The sequence below is a fragment of the Brachyistius frenatus genome, unplaced genomic scaffold, assembly GCF_029030835.1.
Source record: "Brachyistius frenatus isolate BFR_SWC_R1_liver_20210118 unplaced genomic scaffold, ASM2903083v1 Contig_24, whole genome shotgun sequence".
Classification (NCBI taxonomy): domain Eukaryota; kingdom Metazoa; phylum Chordata; class Actinopteri; family Embiotocidae; genus Brachyistius; species Brachyistius frenatus.
The window spans coordinates 4597613-4615259 of NW_027210623.1; the positions used below are offsets into that span (position 1 = coordinate 4597613).

Consider the following 17647-nt stretch of genomic DNA (forward strand, 5'->3'; position numbering starts at 1 on the left):
ACCCTAAGCTACTTCGACCGAGCACTTTTCCACATAGTTTGTCATAAACAAGGTCCTTCAATGTTCAGGCGATCTATACAAACACATTTAATGCTGATGATCCCATTGTGAATCTTTGTTTAGCTTTGTTCATAAGCATCTTTACTGGTACGTGAAGGCAACTCATTTCAAGATAAGCTACCTATTACTTGTATTTGTTAAGGGTAAGGGGATTAATAGAAAACTGAGCCTGATGAATATCATGCTCTTGTTGTTTTTATGTGCTCTTTGGAACTGTTGCAGACATTTTGTATGACTTTTTAAACTATATGCCAGGAGCAAAATTAGCTGAAGCTTAAGTCAATGAGTGACTAGTGAACAAAGTCTAACATTTAGACAAACAGATCAAAGTGTTTGACCAAACCAGGACTACAGTGAGAAATGAACTTGCATTCTTCTAGTTGCCTAAACTGGGATCCCCATGATGAACTTTTGATAACCAAGATGGTGACCATAAGAATATGTTGACAGATTATCTAGATTTGTTGTTTTAAATTAAAAAAAAAAAATTGCTTAATGGAGCTTTATAAATGAGTGGCACCAAGGAAACCCCCACCGTGAGCAGACACCTCAAATGGGACCAAATCAGACACACCCGAACCTGAAATGCTGTTTGGATGGATGTGAGCTCTGTTTGTTTCTAGTGTAGGTGAAACACCGGGGGGGGGGGTGCACGGCGGGTTAGGGGCTCGTTCCTTAGTGGCTGATCCTCCAGCGGCCGATCGCCATCTTCAGGGTGTGGTTGGGGGTGAGCAGAGTCGTCAGTAAGGGGAGGTTCGTCATGGGGCTGGAGCGGTTCCTGGTGCTGATCCAGCTCTCGATGGCCTCTCGTTCATACGAGTAGCCGTCTGTTAGGAAAAGTAAACGGCGCAATACGAGAAATGAAGAAACAGACACTCGTGGTTTTTATGCCGACACACAATTTGTATTCAAAGGAAACGCTGGGGCCTTTCTGTGTGGAGTCTAAATGTTCTCTCCGTGCCTGCGTGGGTTCTCTCCGGGTACTCCGGCTTCCTCCCGCCGTCCAAAGACATACATGTTAGGTTAATTGGTGGTTCTACATGTGAGCGTAAATGCTCGTCTACTTCCAGCGGTCTTTCTGTGTTGGCGACCTTTCCAGGGTGTTCCCCGCCTTCGCCCAAAGTCGGCAGAGATACCCCCACCCCCCCACCTCCCCCATGACTCTGTTTAAGATAAAGCTGGTATAGATAATAGATGGATGGATAGAAAAGTTGTAATCGTAACTTACCAGCAGCAATAACCGGCTCCCTCATCAGCTCTCTGGTGATTGGACACAGGAACTCATCAGGAGTGCCTGAACACACTGAATCACTCTTCATCTCCTCCACCTTCCTCAGGAGTTTACTACGCAGGCCTACGGACTCTATACACACACACACACACACACACACACACACACACACACACACACACACACACACACACACACACACACACACACACACACACACACACACACACACACACAAGAGAGTGAGGAAATGTGCCAGAGGAGAAAACAAACCAATCAAGACTTCATGTCCTCTCATTAAAAAGAGAGAAACCTCTGGCGTGTCACAAGCTGAACTGACCCAAATACTAACATGTACAACAATATGAATATCAAGGTTTTCAGCATTTGTCATCCCTGCGTTTCGCACTCTTCACTCCCGTGAAGATGATTTGTGGCAAATGCGAGCGTGGGTGAGAGCGAACACGGTGGGAGACGACGTCTGCCGACTGTCTGTCCAGTTCAAAGTTAAATACGAAGCGAGTGCACTTTAGTTTGAATACCGGAAGGATTTAAGGTTTAAAAATGAATGCTCTCATGTCACAAAGAGTCGCCTGCAGCAAAACATTTTGTAGACCCGAGTGATAAACTTGATGGTACATTTCTGTTTAATAAGCTGCCTCTTCAGAAACAAAAGCACACTTATTGAATTTCACTCCCACCGTTGAAAAATATTGCTGTTTCTCTGTCTGTCACTGCAGTGGATAAAACATGGTGCCACTCAGTACTGTTCTCTAAGTTACTTCTGGTTTAAAAAAAAAAAAAAAAAAAAAAGGTGGGATTCATGCTGTGTTACTAAAAACAGAACAATGTGAACACAAGCTGTCACGGCACTGAAGCTGTGTAAACTGGGGAGTGATTGACAGCGACTGTGGGATGGAAATGACGGCATGGCAATACAACAAACATTTGCTGACAACTACGTGACGAATGCTGGGCTGCCTGTAAGACTGGCATCAACGACGCAACACTCCTGCTTTAGCCGAGTGGCTTCACTTCATGCAGAGAAAAAGACAGAAATGCACCCAAAGTCTGATAAACTAACAATAAAAAAAAAAAGCAACTTGGAAGTAACCAAGGAGGCTTAATTATATTAGGTGTAAATCCACTTTATACCTTATGGGAAATTCTGTTTTGAGGATTGGGTTATGTAACTGATGAAGGGCTCCAGATTAAAGTCAGAACTGCTGAAGCCCCAAAGCTGAGTGCTTTTGCGGTGCAAGCCTAATATTATGTAATCTTGCTGCGTAAAAGCCCCATCAATATTAATTCCTTCACCCTTACTTTAATTTAATGTGCCGCCTTTTATCCATGTAAATAGGTACAAAAATCCCTAATCCACAAACGTCCGTGTTCATTCTCACAAGACACCAGGCGTGTAATACCCACGAGGCTGGCTTTATGTTCGTACATTTCGGACAAAAGAAAAGCACCAGGGCTCTGAGAGGAGGAGGAGGAGGAGGAGGGGGGGGTGAAGAAGTGGCTTTGCGCCCGCTGAGCAGTGTGTGATGTTTGTCTTCCTCACCTATGTGCAGCTCTGACGCCAGCGTTTCCTTGGTGAGACCGAGCAGCTCCGTCCCATCGATGTCGTTGGCCTTGAATTTGTCCACCAATCCCCCGAGGCCTTCCTCCAACAGCCACGCTGACACGTCGTCCTCCGACCAATCGCTGACCTGCAGCTTGGATCGGCCAGCTGAGGCTCTCCCTGAGAGGGGGAGTCAAAGCAAAGACGGTCAGCCCTGCACAGCTGCAGCACCTTCTGAAAAATAGCCAAAACCCTCTCCATGCAAGACGATCCCGGGATCCTGCTGACTAATTATCGATTGGGAGGCTGTGGCTGGCGCGGCTTGTGGAATGATATAAATAAATGTCTGGCAGTTTCATCGACATTTTCATTGACACAACGTGACATGCTTGTACTTTGCAGACAGAAGTGCAAGTTTAATGTGTGAGCAAATTTGGATTTGGCACCTCTTAATGATGGTAAAATAACTGCTTTCTGTGTCTCATTTACAGATATTTTTTCATACGTGCTTCAGGGTGACACTTTACAGCACGGCATATTTTCTTTCTTTCTACCTTCACTTGGTGTCTGCGCAGACTCCTCTGAAACATAAAAAAAAAAAAGAAAAGAAAAGGGAACGGTAAACATGAGAGACCCGGTGCAATCTTTGGGTAACCTTGAGACACTTGAGACTGAAGGGTTGATGAAGGAAATGAGAGCGCTCTTGTACACAACACCTGTGTCCGTTTTCAGCAGATGAAGCAAGTTTGAAAAGGAAATCTGAAGGATGAGCCACCAGTATTCAGGTGCAACTCATCTAACAGGACTGCTGGAGATTTAACTGACAACAAAGGACACTGTAACTATTTAAACAGCCATATTCAACAGAAAATATATCAAGCATTTAAAGATATTCTACAGATTTTCTGGTTTGCAGAGCAGGAAAACGGAATAAAGACAGGAGAAATAAAAGATGACACGTGACTGCTGAGTCCTGTTTGCTGTTATTCACCGTCAAATCTCAAAAGATTAAAAAAAAAAGGAAACTGACCCGGCAACGACTTGCCGCCTTCCCATCGGACAGGAGGTGCAGTAAAGAAGGAGAGACACGAAAAAGACTAAATGTAATTAATCATCAAAATATATCTACTGGTTACTCTGTTGGTATGATGCGTGTGTTGTTCCCCACCGTGCCCGCTGCATCCGTCCTCCAGCCTCCAGATGTTTACGGTCTTATCCATAGATCCTGTAGCTATTAGCGCTGACGTCGGAGAGAAGGAGCACGCTGTGACGTACCTGCAGGAGAGGACAGTCACCTGAATAACGAGGGGTCATTTTCTCTGTCCAATAACAGAGAGAGAGAGAAAAAAAAAAGGAGAAACTAATGTTTACAAAGACATTTATCAATCAGGTAAATAGATTCGGGCCGGAAATGGAAAACTTTAGAAACCAAATCTGTAAAAGTAAGTTCAAAGAAGTCATTTTAAACACAATAGTGACTCCGATTGAGAAACTGACGCTCAAAGCCAAACATCTCCGTCCTTTTTTCACAGCAGTAAGGCCTTAAAGATCGGAGGCTGCAGTTCGTCTCTTCCAGGGTTAAAAGGTCGGCACCGCCGCTTCATACGAGACCTAAATATGTAGCAGTGATGGAAATGTTCTCCGTCAGAGGGCCAACTCGGCGCTAGATTACCGTGTCGAAAGGCTGCACTGAGAACTAAACGAGGATTAAAGTCAAATTTTCAGTCAATTCAAGAAAGTCAAGGCGACGTTAATGAAGACAATCTCTCTTAAACCTAAGCTGGATTGCTGAGAAATGTTGATCCACAGAAGCTAGCAGGCTTCACACAATGTTTCTAAAAAAAAAAAAAAAAAAACCTCCGATAGGAACTGAGAGAAAGGAAAGCACCCACCCGACCTCAAGTCACTCTCACAATGTCACATTATCAGTTTGTTTAAAGTCAATTGAGTTTCCTGGAGGCATTTCCGTGGAGCGCTGAAAAAGAAACGTCATTTACTTTTTGCACCATTTATCCACGTTTCCTCGACTCGCCTCGCCTGCCTCCACTTCGGTTACCGATTTTCCAAAATGACTTTCATTCGCCCCGTGAAAGGAGCCCGCTGCCTTTCAAACACAGGTGGCTGGATTCAAAGTATAAATAGCTTGGAAGTGTGATCATTCATCTGCGGCTTAAATGTATGTGTACGGGGGGGGGGGAGCTGTGGTGGAAGTGGTCCTGCCTTCTTCTTAAAGTTTGCAGAGAGACACGTGTGGCGACCGCGATGCTACACAATCCATCTCGGCTACTTCCCGCCAAAGTCTTACGTGACTGAGGAATTGGTGGCATCGAAAACTAATAAAAGTGTGTCTCGGTCTGACGCCTCGTCCCTTCAAGTTATCTGAGGAATTCAGTGAAGTACAAAACTAGATGGGTCCAGAAATGTAAAATATAGAAGCAACACCAGAGTTAGCCGCAGTGAACTTTCTTGAAAAAAACACTTGTTATTAAAGAGAGACCGAAACGTGTGCGTGTTTGTAAACAGAAACGTTGCTACCACGTGCTGGAGAAACTGCGTGGAAGAGCTTTTTTTTTTTTTTTTTAGGGAATTCTGCACAAAGCAGTGGAGCATAAACAAGGGTCGGCAAAAGGGACCGAATTATTATTGCCAGAATGGCCACAGCATTTCTATCAACATGTTATAATATTTCTCCATGTTTTTCAAAACGACATGAAGATAAGTTTCATTGTTTCTCACACTGTTGATTTGTTTGGAGGTTTAACAGAAGAAAAGAATTTATAATTTTGGCAATATATATATGGATTTTAAATATTCAAAATCTCAGTATGAGGTTGTAACTTCTTGAGTCTTTTAAAAGTGAAAACCACCATAGATCAATTTAACAATATGACCGAGATACAAATACGGGAGAGATTGTTCAATTATATCATTGAATAATACAGCACACACAAAATATTCCATCTGACAAGTCGCGAGAGAAATTAATATATTTGTTTTGGGACTTTTACGAAGTCGTGCTTATTTTCTATGAAGACATCAGGTAAAATGAACCACATAAATCAATGAATACTTACCTCTCGTGCTGGTTCAGTGTGTAAAGCAAAACTGCATTTTTCTGCAGACAAAGTGGAGCACAAAACAAAAGAAGAGCTCTTTGTATTGAACAGAGCAGAATACAACATCAGTCTCGTGTCAAAGCCAATACTTCTCAATAAATGGACGAAGATGAAAGGTACTTACAGCATCGTAGACTGTCACACTTTTGTCCACAGAGCTGAAGGAAGTAAAAAGATAAGATTGTAATTATGTGAGCGGTGATGTAATGAGCCAACGACTTGGTACAGTACCGGATATTCAGATCAGTTCGGATCCAATATCAGTCATTGAGGAATGAAGCGATCCATGTCTCCCCCTAGTGGCTCCGCTTAGGAACTGCGCTGTTTATTTGTGCAGCGTGTGGCCTAGTTACTAAACGTCCAGGCAAGCAAACAATCTATATTTTACAGCAAACTCTTGATGTTAAATAGATCAAAACATGGACACTGATCTATTTAAGATCAAGGGAATAATGTAAAAATGTAGATTTTTAGATGGTGTGCAGCTGTGAATTTTCTGGATGAAATCAAGATGGTTTGGCATTTAAATTTGTGGATTAAAGGAACATGCAGGCGGTTTTTCATGTTTTAGCCCGTTAAATGCAATTTGCATAAAAGCTTTGTGTCGGCTGATCTCAAAGTGTACCGGGAAGTTTGAGATATCTGCATTTATCCAGCTGCAGTGACAGTCACCGTCATTCTTCAAAAGCTCCACATTACCATGCAATAATAACACGACTGAGACAGAGAGTAAAGATGAGATGATCAAAAAGATTTTCATAAAACACTGACATAAACAGCGGACAATCGCTGCCGACGAAACAGGAGATAAATCTGAAAGCCTATGGTGCGCTTTGTAAATGTCAGGTGGAGTCTAAAATATACAAAAATAGCCAGTGTGCTTTCATAGACTGAAGATCTTACCCAGACACAAGCATCTGCCCATCAGAGGAGTACGAACAGGAGAGGACTGGAGCCAACTGGCCCGTTAACGTGTGCAGCAGCTGCATCTTATAGGCTGCAAGAGAGAGGAACAGCTGAGGTTACAGTGTAAACACACAGACCAGTCAAATATTACAACTGAGCAACGTCAAAACAAAAAGATAAAACATACAGCAGGTTGGAGTGTTACGGGACTAAGATGGGATGACGCTGAGAGGGATGTCACAATGATAGAAATCCACAAAAGAAGTGAAGAAAAGACCTTTCAAGTTGGCCGGTGGTAGAAAGAAAGTATGAAAAGTCGAATGCAGTAAAATGAGAGCATTTAATCTGCTAAGTGTGAGAACAAGTACAAGCTCTTTACAGCAGAACAAAAGGGGCTTTGATTGCCAGATACTAACGATTAGTGTAAAATATAATGTATGTTTATTTGGCAGCAGCAGTGATTTGTCTTGATTTATTGGTGCTGATTTATCACAAATGACTTGTTGTGCCTCTAAGGGAGCTGCACACATCAATACTCGGCCTCACACTTGTCTGTGGTCTAAACTACTATCTGTGGAGAGTGATGTGCCTCGAATTATCCAGAGAGCAGACACTTTGGAAGTCATTACATGAGGTGTGCAACAAAAGAACAGTACACGTGGATAAACTATCTACGCTAATATTCAAAAGAGGTTCAAGAGAGGTCATGTGAAATAAATAAGAGAGAAATCTCCCACTACATAACAATATGTCTCTCTACCTCCGGAGCTGAACTTGTTAATCGCCCATATCTTCAGGTGACTGTCTTGCCCGCAGGATGCCAGACGAAACTGCACGACTTGACCACCTGAAAGACGAAAAATGAACACAATTAAACACACAAAGACTCAATCTTTCACAAAAAGACATATCAGCCTTGGTGTAAGAGGTCGATGCTATGAAGTCCAAACAGAGCAGCTCTGATCCACCGGTCTCTTCATCACACAACATCACTGAATCCACGAATGAGATCTGGCCAAACCTTTGGAAATGTCACTGTTGAAGTCATGTCCCCTCGTTTACTTCCACCTTAATCTTCTGGAAGTGATGACGCTTTGTTTTAAAAAGGTGACTGACATGCAGAGTTTTCTTTGATTAAAAAAAAGAAGATAAAACTAAAGTAAATATTACTGGAGACAAAGGAGAGCGATGAAAAGTTAGTGCTCAGCTTCAATCTGTAAAGTTCAGAGTGACAAACCAAGCAAGACATCTTGGTGTAGTGCTGAATTTTAAAATCCACATTAAGACAATTACAAAGTCAGCCTGCTATCACCTGAAAAACATCGGGGAATAAAGGACTTATGTCTCAAGAGCATTTGGAAAAGCTTGTCCGTGTGTTTATCTCCTGTAAAGTTGTGTTTACAGGTCTCTAAAAAAAAATCGATCAGACAGCTGCTGCTTGAGTCCTCACTAAGACCAAGAAAACAGATCACATCACTCCGGCTCTCAGATCTTCACAGGCTTCCTGTCTGTCAAAGATTTGATTTAGAAATACTGCTGTAAGTTTATAAAGGTTCAAACCGCAGTTCTTTTATATCAAGGCTGAAGACCTCTCCGTTTACTGGAGCCTTTTATGAAATCAAAAAATAATTCATTACACTGCACTGTTACCTTCACTCGTGTACTTTTTTTTAATATCATTATCTTTTTTTCTATTTACCTCTTTTTTCTTATGACTATCAAAATTTATTTATTTTTTTTTTTTTGTCTTACATTGCTTTCACGTTTTATCTTGACACCTTTAATGTTTTATTTAAAGCACTTTGATTTATGCTGCTGTTGAGAGCTGCTGTACAAATCAACTTTATGTAAGAGCAGTGGGCTGAGTGGTGTATATGTTGGCAGCAATGCAAAAGCAAGTATCAGCACACCAGTTTCATCTAGAGCTGACTCTTATTTCTATTCATTATAATTTGATATTCATTCAGATTAGTTTAATTAAAGGTTCAGTGTGTAGCATTAAGGAGGATCTATTCGGAGAAATGGAATAAAATATTCATAATTATGTTTTCATTGGTGTATATCCAACTGAGAATCGTGATTTTGTGAGCTCAGAACGAGCCCTTCATATCTACATATCTTCTTCCATGAAGTTCAGAAGCCCAGAAGGGACGAACCAAACGCTGACTCTACAGAGGTCCTTCAGCTGTCCGTGTGCTGCTTTAAAAAAAATGTTTCTAACTGGCCCTTCCTGCAAATCTGGCTTTGAATATTTCATATTTGTGTATATTGTTATGAACATATGTTGGGTCTTTTTTCTGTTTGTCCTGTGCAGCACTTTGTAACTTTGTTTGAAAAGGGGCTTTATCAATAAGATTGTACTTATTTAATTACACACTGGTAAGGGCGGGAGGGGTGGTCATTTGGTTGCAATCTGCAATCTCACCACCAGATGCCACTAGATCCCACAAACGCTCCTTAAACAGGAAATTACTGTCAAAATGTAATGATCATGGATCTTATATTTACTGTTCCTTTCTTATTTGATAAGGAAGTTAATTATTAAATTGTGAAATGAACTGCCTCGGCAAACATCTCTGTCAAAGTTTTAAATAATCAGATTAACGTTACAGGTTTGTGTGAAAATCTGTATTGATAAATACGGTGCATCCGGAAAGTATTCACAGCGCTTCACTTTTTCCATATTTTGTTATGTTACAACCTTATTCCAAAATGGATTAAATTAATTTTTAAAATTCGACACACAATACCCCATAATGATAACGTGAAAAAAGTTTTTTTTTTGTTGAAATTTTTGCAAATCTATTAAAAAAATAAAAAATAAAAAATAAAAAAAAATCACATGTACATAAGTATTCACAGATTTTGCCATGACACTAAAACTGAGCTCAGGTGCGTCCTGTTTCCACTGATCATCCTTGAGATGTTTCTACAACTGTTGATTGGACATGATTTGGAAAGGCACACCTGTCTATATAAGGTCCCACAGTTGACAGTGCATGTCAGAGCACAAACCAAACCATGAAGTCCAAGGAATTGTCTGTAAACCTCCGAGACCTGAAGACTCTCAGACCATGAGAAACAAAATACTCTGGACCTCAGACTGGGGCGAAGGTTCATCTTCCAACAGGATAACGACCTGAAGCACACAGCCAAGATAACAAAGGAATGGCTTCAGGACAACTCTGTGAATGTCCTTGAGTAGCCCAGCTAGAGCCCAGACTTGAACCGATTGAACATCTCTGGAGAGATCTGAAAATGGCTGTTCACCGACGCTCCCCATCCAACCTGATGGAGCTTGAGAGGTCCTACAAAGAAGAATGGGAGAAACTGCCCAAGAATAGGTGTGCCAAGCTTATAGCATCATACTCAAAAAGACTTGAGGCTGTAATTTTGAGCAAAGGCTGTGAATACTTATGTACGCGTTATATTTTCATTCTCTATTTTTAATAGATTTGCAAAAATTTGAAACAAACTATTTTCACATTGTCATTATGGGATATTGCGTGTAGAATTTTGAGGGGAAAAAAATGAATTTAATCCATTTTGGAATAAGGCTGTAACATAACAAAATGTCTAAAAAGTGAAGCGCTGCGAATACCTTCCGGATGCACCGCACGTCATTTAGATTTCAGTCTTCCTCGAAGACGCTGCAGGGAAACACCTGACTGAGCCGTGTGCCACAGAACAGCTGCTAAATGCACAGCCGTGGTTCTCACCGCTGAGGATGGTGGGGTCGAAGGTGCAGCAGGAGACTCCCAGGTCGTGGGCGTTCTTCTCGGCGTGCAGCTGGTTCATGTTTAGGTCCCACAGACGCAGGTCTCCGTAGGTGGAGCCGCTGACAAACACTTGACTGCAGGGGCTGAAGGCGCAGGCCACCATCGTTGTGTCATTCACGGCCCCGGTCCTTCACAAACACAACCAACAGCAGCTGCGTTAGCAGTTGGGTTTGCAGTTCAGCTCGCCATTGGCCAAGTACAATAACGCAGGGAAGTGGATGGGACGGAGCAACTAAAAAGTCATGGAACTGGTGGGGACAGTTGTTTACGTTCATGTTTCAGCTCAGTTTGTCGAGATATAAGACAACTGTGCTGTTTATCAATATAGATAGTAGTCCTATTGATTAATAGGAAGCACATGATTCATGAATTAGTCTAAAAAAAAATGTTTTTTAAACTTAGTGAAAAGGGCCCAAGTTTTCTTAAAGCCCAAAGAAATGTCTTCAGATTACTTGTTTGATCTGAACAAAAGTCAAAAACTCAAACTCCTGAAATTGGATGATGCTTCTTTTAAAGACTACACACTTTGTAAGCCCAATAAACAATCATTATTTCCATTATCAGTTATGCTAACAATTCTCAATCTATCAATTAATTTTGTAACCCTAACCCTATAAAATGTCAGAAAATAATGCAAATGCATTACATTTATTATATAGTTACAACAGAGACAAACGTGTTTGCTTGTAAATAACCGAAGTAGTTAACTAATTATTATCAAAATGGGTGTGTTTTTTTTTCCTGTTGACCCGCAGATCACTTCGCTCTGAAAACATCTATAATTGAACCTGCGCAGTTGTTTGGAGGGGAAATCCCAAAGAGCCAAAGTGCCATCAGAAGCCCCAGAAACCAGGTGGAGCGAGTCAGGAGAGAGCGCACAGGTCCTGACGGGGCTGCGACCGGGATGCTCCAGGACGGCCTCGATCTCCCCCGTGACCGTACACCAGACCACCGTGGTGGCATCCGTGGAGCACGACGCCAGGAACTGTCCGCAGGCGCTGAAGCAGCAGCAGTGGATGCCGTAGCCGTGTCCCGACAGCGGGGAGAAAGGCAGCTCTGAGAAGTCCCGGGTGTTGTATAGCCGGACCGTTTTGTCCCCAGAACATGTGGCCAACAGTTTGGCTGAGAAGGCACACCAGTTGACATCGTCCTGATGGTCTTGTAAAGTGCAGATTAGAGACGTCATTTGGAGAGCAGGAAAGTCGTGTCCAGTCCGAGCTCTAAAGTTTACACACACACACACACACACACACACACACACACACACACACACACAGAGAGAGAGAGAGAGAGAGAGAGAGAGAGAATGAAAACAATCAAATCAGCATGCAAAGGTGAAAAAGGCATTTTTTTTATTATTTTTTTTTTACTTCCAAAAACCTGAACCCAGCAGCAGCTTAACAATGACTTCCGTTCCTGTTTAATAGCACGACATTTAAGAAAACGTGTGAATGTCGAGTGATGAAATTGATGCTCTGCGGCAGTTTACCAGGACAGAGCTGTCAACGCTGACAAGTACCCAAATCAGCATCAGAGCGGAAACAGCAGGTGAGTGAGCTGATAAACTCACAAGTTCTTTTACAAGCAAAATGCCCAGCATTTGCATTGTGAATGGATTATTATTATTATTATTTTTTTAGAAACTATAAGAATTATTATTATTATTATTTTTTGTTACTATTTCTGTCATTTTAATTGAAGTGCAGCAACACACAATGTTAGAACATCTGTCTAAAAACGGTTTTGTTTACACAGCTGAGACCACAGGTCTTTAAATATAAATTAGGCCTGCTCGTCACTGTTAGTTTGTTTTCTTTATTAGGGATTTAAGCAGGTTAAATGAGGATACAATTTGATCTTTTATCTCTTTAGTCAACTCTTCAGGAAATCCAAACTTCCTGTAAACCACCATTAAGACCTTTTTTTGGGGGGAGTCTGACTGGAAAGTCTGCAGCATCAGAAAGCTATCTGCAGCTAATGTTGAAGCATAATGGAGGAATATCGGAGCTTACAAACGACTCGTTCAGGTTCAAAACGTAATAGTTGTCCGTGATTTTGCTCCTCAACGCGGACTGTCTTCATGAGCTCACCTCACTGACACACCTGGGCTCAAAACAACCACATGCTGGTGGCGTCGGCGCGAGCTCGCGGAGCGTCACAGTCGAAAAGCAACTTTCTACTTCACGTTAAATACCGAATATTATTCACACGACACAGCTCAACAAACAAACCGGGACTTCAAATAGGAAGAAAGAAGTCCGGTTGTAATGTCAGCTAGGTGTTACTGCGGCGGCGGCGGCGGCTTCCCTTACCTTTCTCCGTCCTGCCGTCCGCTAACTTCACGGTTGTTTACTTCCTCGTCGATCAGCTGACCGTGACGTAATGCAGGCTGCGTCGCCCCCTTGTGTAGTAATAAGTAATAACTTGAATATCTCTGAAGATGAATAATAATTCATTTTTGACCGGCTTTAGCTACTGGTTACTTTTCAGGTTAGTACAGTTACAGACTGACAAAACATGAGATCAGTTTATAAAATACGAGGCATTGTCATACAACAGACTACCCTAAAGTATAGAAGCTTATGTCATCTTTTAAAAAATAAATGTTGTTTACCATACTTCAGTCATTTTACTGCCAGTGTAGTGCCTGGATTAAGTTATGAGACTATTTTTTTTTTTTTTTTTTTTTGCAGGTTTCAAGCAAACCAGTCAAACTGCTGTTTTTGTTAATCATTCATCTGCAATACTTCATTTTGGAATTTGCATTATTTTGATTAACTTTTTCAGGATCTTGTCATTTATAAGCTTAAATTTTAGCACCAGTCTAGTCATTTATTTGCATTGAGGGAGCTACTGTAGAGTTAAGATAAAGGGCAAACCTTCCATGAACTTCCCACGACTAAGCTTGACAAAGCTTGCTCATATTTGTGATCATATATGGATATTTTGGGATTTCGACTTTGAAATGATCACGTGGATTAAAACCACCGATCTATCAAATCGCCTTTTATCAAAGGCCGTTCGGATGGAATTGAAATAAAACAAGTTTAAGTCACGTACATTGAAAAACATCCTTTTAATAGGTCCGTGCCACACACTAGTGAAAAATAAAGCTCCTACAAAAGAATGATACTTTTATTCCACAATATCTTAAATAAAGTAACTTCAAGTACTTTTGACTTGGGTACAAAAAAATCTAGCTGCCTCCATCAGGCCACAACACACAGCAAGGTTCAACACAGTGGTTACAAATGGCCTTAGGTCCTCTGTATTGTGGCAGATTACGAGGAAATGCTTTATGGAAGCATAACTGAATGCTTGTTGTTCCTTTTTTTTTTCTGCTATGGTGAGGAATGATTTCTGTGTCACTGTCCAACTTTGGAGGCCTTGTTGGATTGAAATCATATAAAAAAAAAATAATTGTCATAAGAATGAAAACTAAAAACAATAACATCCCCTACATGCCCCTGTTGGAAGGGTAGGCACTACCAAGATTAAGGATACCACAGTGTTTGCAGAGGATATGTATATACTGTACAAACAATATTTATGATAATGTTTTCATCACGTTCACTAAAATAGAATGCTACAATCATTCTAAGGCATAAACAATATCTTAATATTCTTAAACAATTTTTACACATCGTTCCAAACAAGACATAATATTGACATTAATAAACAGTATATACACATGAATCACCATTGTCTAACTGTTCCTCTGCTGTTCCTGTAAATAAATGCAGTTTTACAGTTTGAACAAATGAATACAGTCCTCTGATGTCCCAAAGCACTGAACAGTGTAAACAAGTTTTTTTTTCTTGGCTTGGTTTGATATTTGGGAGAAAAATTATAACACAAAGACACATTCCTTTTTTTTTTTTAATTCAAAGCAGTTCAGCTGATTCCTCCTTTTCATAGAAAATGAAGTGGACCTTGATTCATAAATAATTATTACAAAATTAAATACATTCACTATAATACGATTAAATAACAAAAGACTATTTACAAAGTAGTGGAAAGTATTCTAGCGCAGTGACATTTGAGGATTCATTCAGTGCAGTGTTCTGAGACAGGGAATGGTATTGCACTAGGACACCCCATTTCTCTGGGACTCTTTGGGGCTTATATCCCTGTTGTAATAAATCCAGCGCACCTCATGTAACAACTTTTTTTTTTTTTCAAGGTGATATCTCTCTTAAGCACACCCCGGTTTCCTTATCAAGGAGCCGACTTCTTCCTCCATCCTGCAAAGCCGCATTCTCCATCAGAAAATAAAAGTAAAACCTGGTGCTCCAAATATGAAAAGTTGAATGGGGAGAGTACAGACTTTTAGTTTGTTTGTTTCAGAAGCTCAGTCCAGCGCTTCTCAAAGAACTTCCTCATGTTATGACCAGCTCGACCAATGTCTGAATTGTCTTCATTGAATTTTTCACAGTTATCAAAGACCAAGTTGACATCAATGATGAAAGTCTCCAGGTTTTGATACCTGCAATGAAAAGAAAATCTTCAGCTCAGAAAGTACATCTAACAAAAAGCTGATACATCACATTGTGTATTGCAACTAAGACTTATTTCCACTCTGACTTTAAATTCTGTGCGGAGGCCCTGAAGGCTTTTCGCAGAAAAAGAACAAACAGAAGCGATGGGAACTCACTGGCTGCTCACAAGCTTCTCACGTATGGTGGAGAAGTCCATCGGTTTCTTGATGACCTTCCTGTAGCCAGGGACCGATTTCAGGTTGACAGGAGTGAGAAAAGGCCATGCATCCTGATGCCGCTCCAACTCAGCAAGGAGTACCCTGTTGGATACACAAACACACACAGACAGACTCAGACCAAGAATTTGATTTGTGAGAGAGAAGCCTTGGATTTAATAGTGTTGTTTTTCACTGGAAAGTTTATAACTTCTTCCTTTTAAGCAGCGATAATCAACATTTTTATATTGACAATGGACCAAACGCAAACATGTGAAGGGTCACTCAGCTCCCCGAAGGGTGAGTAGCTTCTTACAGCTCGTTGTTTTGGTTTTATGACTTACAACGGGACTGTTATGGTTCTCATTTTGGGACACAGCATCTATCTGTTTTCAGCAAAAAGCTTTAAAACCTCCCTGTCTGCTACCTGCTCGGGACACAACAGCAGCAAGACAAAGCTGGTGGCAAGCTGGTGAACACAGAGGAGCAGTTAGCAGCTGAAGACCCGCATATTTCAAAGAACAAAAACAGAGCTAAAGGAAAGTGAGATCATGTCTGTGAAGGTTCTCAGTCATCAATCTAGGTTTTCATCCAAAAGCTTCTTTTTCCAGGGTCTGACGTGACCTCAACAACTTTAAGACTCTGAAGGTGTTAAACAACTCCACAGGAAGCTCAAACCTGGAACTGCCCTCCAGTCAGTCAGATCTGAAGAAGCCTTCTGGGTGAGAGATGAAACGTCTTCAAAAAAAACCTCAAGAAAACCAGTTGCTTTTGGATAAAAATCAAGATTAAAGTGAGATCATGTTGCGACCAAAATGTTTGCTAACAAGAGTGCCATACCAACAAAAAAGGTGAATAATAATCTCAGGTTGTTTCTGCTGCCCCCAAGTGGCTAAAGAATGTGTTAATAGAGGTTTAACTAGCATTTAAAGGTCTTCAGTGTTTTTATCACTTAACTTTAAACAGGCTTGTAACTCACTTTGTGCTGAAAAGTACCACTAATGAAAACTATGTAACTTTTAATGCTGGTGGCAAAGTAAAAATTTGCTTTTTAACAAAAGGTTTCTGGTTTCAACCACATCTGAAGGTGAGAACACGTCAGCTCTCTAAAGCAGATGGCAGCTACTGAGCAAATATTTAGAAGAAGATGATGCATAAAAGAAGAATTCAACAGAAATACAAGTACGAGCAAGCCAGCGGCTCATACCTGCACAGTCCCAGGTCCCTGTTGTTGTCTCGAGCCGTCTTGGCTCGCTTCACACACACAGGGGTTTCCTGATTGGCTGCTGTCGGAGCAGTTGAACTCTCCTCTGTTTTCCTCTTCCTGCTGGTGTCTTTCGCTCCCTTCTTGGGCGTGCCGCTGGCGCTGGCCAAGTCGTCCTCCGACACCTCCCCGTTACCCGCCTGCTTCCCGTTCTTCTTCGCCTCTCCGCCTTTCTTTCCACCCCCTCCGCTCGATGCCACCGGTTTAGCTGGAGGCTTTTTGCTTTTGGGGGATGGACCGCTTGCCTGCAAAGGTAAATTTCCAAAGGTTATGTGCAATTCAAATTGGTAGTACAGACAGATTTACCATACTCATACTGGCCTTTTTAAGAATACCAGATCAATTTGTCATATCTAACACCACCGCTGTCTATTTCCTTCACTGCTTGCTATAAAATCTGTTGTTATGCAGCTTCTATGAATATGACTTATGAGTTTTATTGTCACTTAATGGGATAAATGCCAAATCCATGCCGCAGACAGTAAAACTGAAGAGGAAGCGTAATAAAACTTATGGGGGAAATGTAAAATCCCAGCAGTTGATGAGACTTCTTTGATCAAGAGGAATCCTACTGGTTGAGATGCACAACGTACATACTGTACACTGTACATCTCCATCTCTCTGCTCTTGAGACCTTTCACCTTTCCACTTTGAAAAAAAATCATTCATAAAGAACTCCTGAGCGTAAAAAGTGTTGGAATTTAAGCAAATAATGGTACAAACATTCTCCATCGGCAGCTTTAATGCAGAAATATCTGTACTGACATTTATTCATTCTATGTAAACAATATAGACTGACTTTATTCTTTCAAGTGATCCACTGTGGGACGATGACGGGTCACATTAAAAGGCTCTGATACCTTGGATATGCAGGCTGGGCAGTACCAGTCTCCCTCTGGGATGCTGGTGATCTTGGGTTTGTGACAGTAAGTGTGGCAGCCTTTGTCACAGCCGTCACACAGCAGGAGGAGGTCCTCATTATCCCCCTTCTTGCACATCTGACAGTACTACAGAACAAGTGGGTCCATTAACAA

General features: G+C 41.3%; 2 protein-coding genes across 22 annotated transcripts in view; both read right to left on the reverse strand.

The window, feature by feature from the left end:
- Positions 1-99: 99 nt before the first annotated feature.
- Positions 100-13020, reverse strand: wdsub1 (WD repeat, sterile alpha motif and U-box domain containing 1). Of its 4 annotated transcripts, none has more exons than XM_069697871.1 (13): positions 12969-13020; positions 11445-11876; positions 10597-10784; positions 7638-7724; positions 6875-6968; positions 6096-6129; positions 5930-5970; positions 4024-4130; positions 3886-3903; positions 3410-3436; positions 2856-3035; positions 1289-1423; positions 100-887 (listed from the first exon to the last, which is right to left on the reverse strand). In XM_069697871.1, exons 2-13 carry the CDS (start codon positions 11840-11842, stop codon positions 736-738), a joined length of 1461 nt encoding a protein of 486 aa, XP_069553972.1. In that variant the 5' UTR covers positions 11843-11876; positions 12969-13020; the 3' UTR covers positions 100-735. The 4 variants fall into 4 exon arrangements, with proteins under 4 accessions (XP_069553972.1, XP_069553973.1, XP_069553974.1 ...); XM_069697872.1 differs by lacking the exon at positions 12969-13020 and adding an exon at positions 12669-12769; XM_069697873.1 differs by lacking the exon at positions 3886-3903.
- A 697-nt stretch (positions 13021-13717) lies between these two features.
- baz2ba (bromodomain adjacent to zinc finger domain, 2Ba) overlaps positions 13718-17647 on the reverse strand; it is a 69397-nt gene continuing 65467 nt past the window's right edge. For all 18 annotated transcript variants that reach the window (XM_069697850.1, XM_069697849.1, XM_069697859.1 and 15 more), the window contains 4 exons: positions 17474-17620; positions 16557-16858; positions 15311-15454; positions 13718-15142 (listed from right to left, as the gene is read on the reverse strand). In XM_069697850.1, coding sequence (XP_069553951.1) covers positions 14986-15142; positions 15311-15454; positions 16557-16858; positions 17474-17620 — 750 coding nt within the window. In that variant the 3' untranslated portion in view covers positions 13718-14985. The remainder of the gene's footprint in view (positions 15143-15310; positions 15455-16556; positions 16859-17473; positions 17621-17647) is intronic.